The 13,056-nt window shown below is 44.9% G+C and overlaps 1 protein-coding gene across 2 annotated transcripts in view; it reads right to left on the minus strand.

Annotated features, from left to right (window-relative positions):
• Window positions 1–605: 605 nt before the first annotated feature.
• The window catches only part of LOC147105807 (uncharacterized), a 117,301-nt gene continuing 104,850 nt past the window's right edge, over window positions 606–13,056 (minus strand). For both annotated transcript variants that reach the window (XM_086010578.1, XM_086010577.1), the window contains exons 9-11: window positions 10,655–10,776; window positions 3,709–3,798; window positions 606–1,592 (exon numbers count right to left, since the gene is read on the minus strand). In XM_086010578.1, the coding sequence (XP_085866704.1) occupies window positions 1,220–1,592; window positions 3,709–3,798; window positions 10,655–10,776 (585 nt within the window). In that variant the 3' untranslated portion in view covers window positions 606–1,219. The remainder of the gene's footprint in view (window positions 1,593–3,708; window positions 3,799–10,654; window positions 10,777–13,056) is intronic.

Below are 13,056 nucleotides of genomic sequence, written 5' to 3' on the forward strand. Positions count from 1 at the left end.
GAGGTTAGAGATAGGAAGGGTTAAAATCTAAAATATACTAAGTAATCGATATCCAGAAGCGAGCCTCTCCCTAGCACTCAATACTGTCTTAAAAAAATACACTAACCATGATCTAATTGAATCACGGAACAGGCTCAAAGACCTGAATGGTCTATTCCTGCTCCTATGTTGGTAGCACTCTTGTGCCTGAGCTAGAAGGCTATGGGTTTAAACCCTAACCCAGGACTTGAGCACATCATCATAACTGACACTTCAGCACAGTAATGAGGTAGTATGTTCTTGGAAGTGCTGTTTTTTAGTAAGATGTTAAACCAAGGCCCCATCTGCCTATTCAGATGGTTGATAAAGATCCCATGGGACTATTCAAAGAGCATCAGGGTGTTCTCCCGGTGTCCTGGCCAATAATCCTCCCTCAACAATCTCCACCAGAAACAGCCTAATTGATCACTCATCTCATTGCTGGTGTGCAATCTTGCTGTGTGCGAAAAAAGATTTATCTGCATAACAGCAGTCACTGCACAACACGTAATTAATGTGTGAAGTGCTTTGAGATGTTCTTGAAATAATAGTTTCTCACAACCTTTAGACAATGCAACATTAACAAGTCTTAGCACAGCTTCCATTTTAATGGCACAATTTATACATTTTCCTTAAAAATCACAATGGTAAAATTGGCTTTGAGGTTCCAGTACATCACCTACTTGATCATTCTTCCATGTGAGCTTAGACTCTCACACCTAACATTCTCGGGGCTGGAGAGAGCAGAAAGCCCAATTTCCAGTCCAGGGTGAAGGGCACCAGGAATTTGGGGCGGAAACCGGTTACGTTGGGATTCCCCTCCATTTCCTGTCACCCTATAAATTCCAGTGGGCAGGGCTGTGAGCAGTTCTTCTCAAACATTCAGCACCTTGTAGAAGAGAGCACAAGTGCAAGCAATGACCAAAGCTCGAACAACAGAGAACTGAGCATTATTCAAGCTTCGTATAACAATGGGGCTTGGGAGAAGGAGCACTCACTTAAAATGTAAAACTCCTATTTAGTAGAATGTGTCATTGGTACCACTGCCTCAGTGAGTAAATACTGCCATTGAACTGACCAGAGTGGTAAAAATAGGTACCAGTCGCTGAACAATCCAGTACAGGGAATCCCACTTCCAGCCATCCTTTACCCTCATCTTCAAGGCTTTTCAGATTCATCCTGGGAAAGGCAACTTGCTTGGCTACACTTCCTGATAGCTGGATGGAGCTTGATTCAAATTCACCTCCACTAGCCTGAAGGCATGCAACACAGCAGCTATTTGCATTAACAGTCTCCTGACGATGTCAATTAAAGGGTTCAAGAGGTTTCTTATGCCGGTGAAAATGTTCAGCAGGAATATCATGATGGGTTGCAGTAGGCTGTTGAACAAGGCCACCAGGAGTGGCTTTAGCAGGTGATCTCCGATTCCCATCAAGAGTCCCGCCAACAGGATCTGGAAGAGCAACCGACTTAAGAAATTTATCAGCTCAATCAAAAACAAAGTTACCACGTTCACCAGGATCCTTACCACCGCAAACAGCTCTCTCCAACAATGCCGAATCGCATCATCAGACCTGAAAAAGTTAGAGAGCAAGCTGTAAGCAGCTTGTTTATATCTACTTTATTAATATATTAAAAATAATGGGGACGTTCTGCCGCTCTCTCGCTGTACTTCAGTGGTAACCCTGCAGAGATGGTGTAAACGGACAATTCCAGCTGTTTATGCCATTTCTCCAAGGGTTCTGCCAATCTTCCGTTGGAGAACTCCCAAGGAAATTCCAGGCATATACATGTAGTGCAGACGTCAAATTTCATTACAGATGCAAAACAGATGCTTCTGAGCTGCAACCTGAAACTGATGAGTAGATTCCAATCTGCAATGTTAAATAATGAATGACCTCAGATTGTGTTTACTTAATAGTTGGCCATAATGGATAAGAAGCTTTGCTTTAGCAGAATAACGCATTGTGCATTGAAATGTATAACACTCCTGTTTGTATAAAGCAGAATATTAGGTGTCAGCCTTGGCTGAGTGGGAGCACTCCCTACTCCGAGTCAGAAGATCGTAGGTTCACGTCCCATTCTAGAGACTTGAGAGCGTAATCTAGACTAACACTTTGGTGCAGTACTGAGGGAGCGCTGCACTGTTAGAGGTACTGTCTTTCGAGTGAGACATTAAACTGAGGCCTCATCTGCCCTCTCACGTGGATGTAAAAGAGGAGCAGGGAGGTCTGGTGTCCTGGCCAATATTTATCCCTTAACCAACATCACTGAAACAGATGAACTGAATTAGGGATGGAATTCCGGAGGTTAGGGCCTTGATGGCTGAAGGCACGTTTGCCAATGGTGAGGTAATGGGAGTAGGGGATGCACAAGAGGCCAGAGTTGGAGGAATGCCGTGTTCTTGGTGAGTTGTAGGGCTGGAGGAAGTTAGAGATAGGGAGGGAGTGAAGGCATGAAGGGGATTTGAACACAAGGATGGGAATTTTCAATAGGAGGCATTGGGCAACTAGGAGCCAATGTGGGTCAGCGAGCACAGGGGTGATGGTTGAGCTGAACTTGGTGCAGGTTAGGATACGGGCTGCAGAGTTTTGGATGAGCTGAAGTTTATCAAGGGTGGAAGACGGGAGGTTGGCCAGAAAAACATTGGAATAATTGAGTCTGACAAACGCATGGGCGAGCGTTTCAGCAGCAGTTGGGCTGAGGAGGTGCGGAGACGGGCGGTATTAAGGAGGTGGAAGTAGGCGGTCTTTGTAATGGAGAGGATACAGGGTTGGAAGCTCAGCTCGGGGTCAAATAGGATGCCGAAGTTGCGAACAGTTGGCTTCAACTTGAGACAGTGGCGGGAGATGGAATCGGTAGCTAGGGTATGGAGTTTGTGATAGGGTCCAAAGACAATGGCCTAGAAATTGAGTTGGCGCCGCGCCAGGGCTTTAGCGCCGGAAATTTAGCGCCGGCGCTAAGTCCCCCTGCGCGCGCCAAAAATTCAGTAGCGCCGCGCCCAGACGGCTGCCGGCGCTACTGGAGGGTGTCAGCGCCTCGCAATGGGCGCTGACTGCCGCATTGCGGCGCTAATCCGCCGCTGCGGCACCCGATGCGGTGCGGCAGGCTGGGGAAGTGCAGGCCTCCTCCTTCCGTTAAGGAGGAGCTGCCTGCACCCGACCGCTGGCCGTTGATCTGTGGAGAAAAATGAGCCCGGCACCTCGGAGAAGTGCCGGGCTCGCGGCCCACACGCATCTGTGCCGCGGGGGGGTGTTGGAGGAGTCCGGGGAGGGAGGTGCGGGCAGGCGGCCGCCGGGAAAGCGGCCGGCCGCCGCGCGACCTTAATGCGCCGGCGCTAAGACCCGTAGCGAACTTTTGAAAAATCGTTGGTTGCGGCTGCCACGGGCGAGGCGGCCGCAACTCAATTTCGGCGTTCGGGCGCGTTGCCACGGCAACCGGGACGCTGCGCACACCGATGACGTCATTGGTGCCGGCGCAGCGCAACCGGCTAACGCCGATGGCAGCGCCCAAGTGAATTTCTCAATCGGCTGTACTTGCGGTGCTAGGCCCTCTAGCGCCTCAAAATGGGCGCTAACCCCACTCAATTTCTAGGCCAATGGCTTTGGTCTTCCCAATGTTTAACTGGGAATATGTTGCACTGTCGCAGGTTACTTACTACTCTATCTAAAAAAAAACAAGTTTCCTTACCAGTCTGCCAGGTTACTAATGCAAGGTTCATTATATTCCTTTTTGGTCTCATAGAAGTACTGATGTCCAAATTCAAAGTGGTACACTTGCCTGAAGAATCAAAAATGGAAGAAGAAAAAGTTACATTAAAGAAAGATGAAAACTATATGGGCTTTCCTGAGGCTAGATCTACGCCAGTAATAAAGTATCATGGGGAGGTATAGCCCTGGAGCATCAATGTGTTGTATCAGAGTCCCCAGAATGCTGAGCTCCTGATCTCAACTTCAGACCCACATTGCATGGCTAAAAGAAAAAGTTTACATCATGAGTGGACCTATCCCAGACAACTGTCCATTTTCAGCTGACAGCTTCTGCTCATAAGCTGCTTTGTAAGACCGTGGGGATTAACCCTAAATGCTGATGCCAACTGTACAGAATTATAAGTTAAAAAAATTAACAAAAATCTATTTTGCCATTGTCCATTCATCGCTTCAACTTAGTTCCAATTTAGCCCAAACTGATAAGAACATAAGAAAATAAGAAATAGGAGCAGGAGTAGGCCATTTGGCCCATCGAGCCTGCTCCGCCATTCAATAAGATCATGGCTGATCTTGTACCTCATCTCCACTTTCCTGCACTATCCCCATATCCCTTGATTCCTTAATATCCAAAAATCTATCGATCTCTGTCTTGAATATACTCAACGACTGAGCCTCACAGCTCTCTGGGGTAGAGAATTCCAAAGATTCACCACCCTCTGAGTGAAGAAATTTCTCCTCATCTCAGTCCTAAATGGCCGACCCCTTATTCTGAGACTGTGACCCCTGGTTCTAGACTCCCCAGCCAGGGGAAACATCCTCCCTGCATCTACCCTGTCAAGCCCTGTAAGAATTTTGTATGTTTCAATGAGATCACCTCTCATTCTTCCAAACTCTAGAGAATATAGGCCTAGTCTACTCAATCTCTCCTCATAGGACAATCCCCCCATCTCAGGAAACAGTCTGGTGAACCTTCGTTGCACTCACTCTATGGCAAGTATATCCTTCCTTAGGTAAGGAGACCAAAACTGTACACAATATGCCAGGTGCGGTCTCACCAGGGCCCTATATAATTGCAGTAAGACATCTTTACACTTATATTCCAATCCTCTTGTAATAAAGGCCAACATACCATTTGCTTTCCTAATTGCTTGCTGTACCTACATGTTAACTTTCAGTGGTTTGCGTACAAGGACACCCAGGTCCCTCTGAACACCAACATTTCCCAATCTTTCACCATTTAAAAAATACTCTGCTTTTCTATTTTTCCTACCAAAGTGGATAACTTCACATTTCTCCACATTATATTCCATTTGCCATGTTCTTGCCCACTCACTTAGCCTGTCTATATCCCCTTGAAGCCTCTTTGCATCTTCCTCACAACTTACGTTTCCACCTAGATTTGTATCATCAGCAAACTTGGATATATTACATTTGGTCCCCTCATCCAAATCAATGATATAGATTGTGAATAGCTGAGGCCCAAGCACTGATCCTTGCGGTTCCCCACTAGTTACAGTTTGCCAACCTGAAAATTACCCCTTTATCCCGACTCTGTTTTCTGTTAGTTGGCCAATTCTCTATCCATCCATGCTAATATATTACTCCTAACCCTGTTAGCTCTTATCTTGTGCAGTAATCTTTTATGTGGCACCTTATCGAATGCCTTCTGGAAATCCAAATACACTACATCTACTGGTTCCCCTTTATCCACCCTACACGTTAGATCCTCAAAGAACTCTAGCAAATTTGTCAAACGTGATTTCCCTTTCATGAAACCATGCTGACTCTGCTTGATTGCATTATGATTTTCTAAATGTCCTGTTACTACTTCCTTAATGATGGACTCCAGCATTTTCCCAATGACAGATGTTAGGCCAAGTGGTCTATAGTTTCCTGCTTTGTGTCTCCCTCCTTTCTTGAATAGGGGCGTTACATTTGCGGTTTTCCAATCCGCTGGGACCTCTCCAGAATACAGGGAATTTTGGTAGATTACAACCAATGCATCCACTATCTCTGCAGCCACTTCTTTTAAGACCGTAGGAGGCCATCGATAGTGCTATCAAGTGGCACTTACTCATCCATTACCTGCTCACTGATGCCCAGTTTGGGTTCTGCCAAGACTCTGCTCCCGACCTCATTACAGCCTTGGTCCAAACATGGACAAAGGAGCTGAATTCCAGAGATGAGGCGAGAGTGACTGCCCTTGACATCAGGCATCATTTGACCGAGTGTGGCATAAAGGAGCCCTAGTAAAACTGAAGTCAATGGGAATCGGGAGGAAAACTCTCCACTGGTTGGAGTCATACCTAGCACAAAGGAAGATGGTTGTGGTGATTGAAGGTCAATCATCACAGCCCCAGGACATCACTGCAAGAGTTCCTCAGGGCAGTGTCCTAGGCCCAACCATCTTCAGCTGCTTCATCAATGACCTTCCCTCCAACATAAGGTCAGAAATGGGTATGTTCGCTGATGACTGCACAGTGTTCAGTGCCATTCCTCAGATAATGAAGCAGTCCATGTCTGCATGCAATAAGTGGCAGGTAACATTCGCGCCACAGAAGTGCCAGGCAATGACTATCTCCAACAAGCAAGAGTCTAACCACCGTCCCTTGACATTCAATGGCATTACCATCGCCGAATCCCCTACCATCAACATCCTGGGCATCACCATTGACCAGAAACTTAACTGGACCAGCCACATAAATACTGTGGCAACAACAGCAGGTCAGAGGCTAGGTATTCTGCGGCGAATGTCTCACCTCCTGACTCCCCAAAGCCTTTCTACCATTTACACGGAACAAGTAAGGAGTGTGATGGAATACTCTCCACTTGCCTGGATGAGTGCAGTTCCAACAACACTCAAGAAGCTCGACACCATCCAGGACAAAGCAGCCTGCTTGACTGGCACTCCATCTACCACCTTAAACATTCACTCCCAAACCCGCAAACTCTTCCAGCCAAAAGGACAAGGGCAGCAGGCGCATGGGAACACCACCACCTCCAAGTTCCCCTCCAAGTCACACACCATCCTGACTTAGAAGTATATCGCCGCTCCCTCATCGTTGCTGGGTCAAAATCCTGGAATTCCATACCTAACAGCACTGTGGGAGTACCTTCACCACACGGACTGCAGCGGTTCAAGAAGGCGGCTCACCACCACCTTCTCAAGGGCAATTAGGGATGGGCAATAAATGCTGGCCCTGCCAGCGACGCCCACATCCCATAAACGAATAAAAAAAAAATGCAGGCCATCTGGTCCAGGGGACTTGTCCACCTAGAAGCTTTTACTGTCTGTTTTTATGTCTCTCGCTAGTTTACTCTCCTATTCTATATTCCCTTTCTTTATCAATTTCTTGGTCCTCCTTTGCTGAATTCTAAAATCCAACCAATCCTCAAGCTTACTACTCTCTTTGGCTACATTATAGGCCTCTTCCTTTGATCTAATACTACCTTTAACTTCTCTGGTTAGCCACGGTCAGACCACTTTTCTTGTGGGGTTTTTGTGCCTTAAAAGGAATGTATATTTGTTTTAAATTATGTATTAATTCTTTAAATGCTAACCATTGCTTGTCTACTGTCATAGCTTTTAATGTAGTTTCCCAATCTACCTTAGCCAACTCGCCCCTCATACCTACGTAGTTTGCTTTGTTTAGATTTAAGACCCTAGTTTTGAATTTAACTAAATCACTTCCAAACTCAATATAAAATTCTATTATATCTTTCCTAAGGCCCCTTTACTACAAGGTTAGTAATTAACCCATTCTCATTGCACAACGCTAGATCTAAAATGAGGTGAAGATCGTCAACCCTTGTAAACGTCCTAATTCCTAAGGGCACTAAATGTAGCATCAGCTTGGCTCAATTGGTAACACCATTGCCTCTAAGTCAGAAGTTATGGGTTCAAGACTTATTCCAGGATTTGAGCCCATAATCTAGGCAGACACACAAGTGCATTACTGAGGGAGTGCTGCATTGATGGAGCTGTCATTCTTTGGATGAAATGTTAGACCAAGGCCCCATCTACCTGTTCATGTATTGTGGCACTATTCGAAGAGCAGGGAGTTCTCCCAGTGTCCCAGCCAACATTCCTCCATTAACCAACACTACTAAGACATATTCCTTGGTTATTTAATTCATCTGCTGCACACAAAATGGCTGCCGTGTTTGCTTATACAATAGCCATGCATAAATACATGTTTGTTTATAAGGAAATGGCAGAGACTTTAAATAAATATTTTGTATCCGTCTTCACAGTAAAAGACACAAAAAGCATAGCAAAAATAGCAGGGAATGAAGGGGCTAATAAGCCGACAAATCCCCTGGACCTGATGGCCGACATCATAGGGTTCTAAAAGAGGTGGCTGCAGAGATAGTGGATGCATTGGTTGTGATCTTCCAAAATTCCCTAGATTCTAGAACGGTCCTGGCGGGTTGGAAGGTAGTAAATGTAACCCCGCTATTCAAGAAAAGAGGGAGAGAGAAAACAGGGATCTATAGGCCAGTTAGCCTGACATCAGTCATCGGGGAAATGCTGGAATCCATTTTATTAAGGAAGTGGTAACAGGGCACTTAGAAAATCATAATATGATTAGGCAGAGTTAACATGGTTTTATGAAAGGGAAATCATGGTTAACAAATTAATTCGAGTTTTTTGAGGATGTAACTAGCAGGGTAGATAACGGGGAACCAGTGGATGTAGTATATTTGGATTTCCAAAAGGCTTTCGATAAGGTGCCACATAAAAGGTTGTTACGCAACAAAAGGGCTCATGGGGTTGGGGTAATATATTAGCATGGATAGAGGATTGGCTAACGGACAGAAAACAGAGAGCAGGGATGAACAGGCTGTAACTAGTGGGGTGCAGCAAGGATCAGTGCTTGGGCCTCAGCTACTTACAATCTATATTAATGACTTGGATGAAGGGACCGAGTGAAATGTATCCAAGTTTGCTGATGATACAAAGCTAGGTCGGAAAGTCAGCTGTGAGGACACAAAGAGACTGCAAAGGGATTTAGACAGGTTAAGTGAGTGGGCAATAAGGTGGCAGATGGAGTATTATGCAGGGAAATGGGAGGTTATTCACTTTGGTAGTAGAATAGAAAAACAGAATATTTTTTAAAAGGTGAGAAACTATTAAATGTTCGTGTTCAGAGAGATTTAGGTGTCCTCGTAGAGGAAACGCAGAAAGTTAGCATGCAGGTACAGCAAGCAATTAGGAAGGCAAGTGGCATGTTGGCCTTTATTGCAAGGGGGTTGGAGTACAAGAGTAAGGAAGTCTTGCTACAATTATACAGGGCCTTGGTGAGACAACACCTGGAGTACTGTGCACAGTTTTGGTCTCCTTATCTGAGGAAGGACATACTTTCCCTGGAGGCGGTACAAAGAAGGTTCACTAGATTGATTCCTGGGATGAGAGGGTTGTCCTATGAGGAGAGATTGAGTAGATTGGGCCGATACTCTCTAGAGTTTAGAAGAATGAGAGGTTATCTTATTGAAATGTATAAGATTCTGAGGGGGATAAACAGGGTATGTGCAAATTTCCTCCTAATCAAACAAAACAGCGCAGCGCCGCTCTTACAATGTAGTTATGCTGAAACGTTCCAGAAAATTCTGGGCCATTCAAACTTCTCAAATCTGCGAGGTTGGTTCCCCTGGCTGGAGAGTCTAGAACTAGGGGCCAGAGTCTCAGGATAAGGGATTGGCCATTTAAGACTGACATGAGGGGAAATTTCTTCACTCAGAGGGTTGTGAATCTTTGGAATTCTCTATCGCAAAGGGCTGTGGATGCTGAATCATTGAGTATATTCAAGGCTGAGATAGACAGATTTTTAGACTCTAAGGGAATCAAGCGATATGGGGATTGGGCGGGAAAGTGGAGTTGAGGTCGAGGATCAGCCATGATCTTATTGAATGGTGGAGCAGGCTCGAGGGGCCGTATGGCCTACTCCTGATCCTAGTTCTTATGTTTGTCACTGTTCTAGTTGCAATGTGTTTGGGACAAGTTCCACTATGCTCCAAGACACAAAACCTGTGTAATTTTTTTATATACAGTAGAAGAAATAGATTTGAGAAGTTTGAATGGCCCAGAATTTTCTGGAACGTTTCAGCATAACTACATTGTAAGAGCGGCGCTGCGCTGTTTTGTTTGATTAGGAGGAACTTTGTGCATAACTGATTTATACTGGATTTACGTTGAAATATCAGTTCACGCGAATTTCCTCAATCATTTACACTGATTCTGAGATACATCCGCCGAAACCCTCTGCTGCTCATTTATATAGATCAACCCTAATGCATCACACACAATTTTCATGGATTTACGCATAGATCCACACCCATTTATTTGGGCACAGCACGGCCAACGGTCACCTGATATCGTTGCAACTTATATTTCTGAAGTTTGATCGCGATTTTCTTCACTTAAAAAAAATTCCACTGTGATATCAAACCCGATTTAACTGAGATTCACACTTCCTTTCCCCTCATTGTGCAAGTTTTGCTGGTTCTTGCCAGATCACTAAATGATGTAGCACTGCTGCGATGAAGCATCAGAGTGCTCTATTTCAAACACCACACAAGCAAGTTTCCGGCGCAGAAACTGACATGCATGTTAGTGTAATTTCTGCTAAGTGCAACCCAAGAAATTTGAGACCAATACTTTTATGTCTTTTGCTATACAAAATAAACTCGTGCAACTGTGCAAAGTAAAGATTACTAAATAATTGACCTGCAGTTAAATTGTATGAGAATGTTGCCCTCGTGTTTAGAATGGCATCTAGTGCTTCAATGTGTGGAATCTTCCATCACTTACCTCAATCACTTGAACACTGGACTGGTAGTTTTGCCTGAGCACAAAGAGGTTTGGACGGTACTTAGTCGCTTTCCTTGATGTAGACAAGCAGAGCACAACAACAGGATCTACTCACCTGTTGTCTTTATAACTAGCAGCATCTTTCACGATTCCGACCACTATATTTTCCTCTGAGGCTACCCCCATGTTTATGGGCTCAGTGGATTCCTCAGTAAAACCACGGTTTGGCTGTCCGAGCTTTGCAATAAACAGAAGGATGATTCTTAAAACAAGTCCATAAATTTACAATCAAGATTCAGTATTGTAGCATGAGATGGTGACATGGGACACTGAAATATTCAACCCTACAAACAAATTAACTAGGGTAATAATGGGGACTTAGGCCTTTAAGAGTTTTACATTCCAGTTTCCTTGTTGGCTCAGCTGGTTAGGTTGCTGCCTAGAGTGAAACTGAGCCATGCAGACCAGGACAGCCCTGGATACAATCCCTGGTCTGTACCTCAACTTGGTGGGGTCAGTAGTAAGGGTGTGACAACTGGTGGCAACGCCACACGCTAATTATGAGAAAAATAAATAAGCTGGGAATACTACTTTAGCAAGTCCTGTTTAAAAAGTGTGTGTTGGGAGAGGATGCCTGACGAATCAGGATCTTCAGGAGAGAAGAGAAGAGATTTGGAGACACAAAAGGGTTTTATATTGTCACAGTAACTTGCGAGCCACATACTGTCACCAGCCCATGCTATACACAAAGCCTAATTCTGGAACATACTTCAATTATTTCAAAGGAAGTGGAAGCATCAAGAGAATAAAACATAAAACATAGATAAAGTGTGCTTCTCTGTTGTGCATGCTTTAGTCTCTCATTGTTTCCACTTAACAACAAAGTTCAAGCCCTCTAGGTCAGAAAAGAGGTGTAGAAGCAAGGGAATCGTGTACGTGAAGGCTAACTACTTTCACAGAATGAGAAAGCAGATTTGTCAGCAGGCTTATTTTACATAATGGTACCAAATGCAATAGGAAAAGTTGCAGTTAACCTAGTGCAATTTCGTGTTATCCCAATGCACTTTAATTTTATGTAATACTTAATTCATCACCTCAAATTGCTGCTTGTGGGAGCTTGCTCTGCGCAAATTGGCTGCCGCATTTCCTACATTACAACACTGACTACACTTCAAAAAGAACTTCATTGGCTGTAGAGCGCTTTGGGGCGTCCGGTGGTCGTGAAAAGCGCTATATAAATGCAAGTCTTTCTTTAAAATTGCTTCCACCACTACCGAGATACCAGTAACTGCCAGTACTTCACCCCATAACTTTAAATGTCTGCAGGGAAAAAGTCTATAATTTTACAGCTGAGAATTTCTCACAGTTGCACTTTTCAACTTCTCTATCCTCTTTTGTTCTGGGATCAAGCCCAAATCCAGAACTCAACATAATCTAGGCGGACATGCCAAAAGGCCAATGAATTTAGTTTTGCAATAGCATAGGCATGGACCTGTTTAAGGATGTTGAACATGGATCCAGGGAATGTAGAGGTGGCAAACAACAACTTGTATTTATATAGCATCTTTAATGCAGAAAAATGTTCCAAGATGCTTGACAGAGGTCGAGTGCGGTTTAAACAGAGTGCTGCGAGTTGAGTGAGTCAGGGAGTTAGGTGAGGAGTGGAAAGAGGAGCTCCCTTGCTTCACCTTTGTTTTTCCTAATTTTTCACCCTGTAGGAATTGGTTCTTACTTTACACCAAGGAAAGAGTCCGAGAGCGGGAGCAGTCAAACAACAACTGCGAAAGTGACGTCACAACCGGGGAAGGAGCTGATTGGTAAGTAGGACCTGGTGAGTATTTCTACAGTCCAGTCATTAAAGTCAAAGGTCTCTAGTTTAGAGTAAGTAGTGTTTAAAGGGAAGTAAGGTCCCTAGTGTATTTAATATTCTTTAATTTAAAGGAAGTAAAGGGAGTAAATTAAGGGTAGGACCTGGCAGGGCAGCTTGGCTGCGTGGAGTGCTCCTCCTGTGCTATGTGGGATGTCAGGGACACTTTAGGTGTCATGGGCGAACACATGTGCAGGAAGTGTCTCCAGCTGCAGCTACTTGAAATCCGCGTTTCGGAGCTGGAGCTGCGGCTGGAGTCACTGTGGAGCATCCGCGAAGCTGAGATCTTCATGGATAGCATGTTTAACGAGGTGGTCACACCGCAGGTAAAGAGTGCACAGGCAGACAGGAAATGGGTGACTGCCAGACAGAGTAAAAGAACTAGGAAGGTAGTGCAGGAGTCCCCTGGGTCCATCTCCCTCTCCGACACAGATTTTCCGTTTTGGATACTGATGGGGGAGATGGTTTCTCGGGGAATGCAGCAAGAGCCAAGTCCGTGGCACTACGAGTGGCTCACCTGCACAGGAGGGGAGGAAAAAGAGTGGGAGAGCAATAGTGATAGGGGATTCTATTGTAAGGGGAACAGATAGACGTTTCTATGGCCGCAGACGTGACTCCAGGATGGTATGTTGCTTCCCTGGTGCCAGGGT

The sequence above is a fragment of the Somniosus microcephalus genome, chromosome 17 (assembly GCF_052327205.1).
Source record: "Somniosus microcephalus isolate GS21.2 chromosome 17, FLI_Smic_1.0, whole genome shotgun sequence".
Classification (NCBI taxonomy): Eukaryota; Metazoa; Chordata; class Chondrichthyes; order Squaliformes; family Somniosidae; genus Somniosus; species Somniosus microcephalus.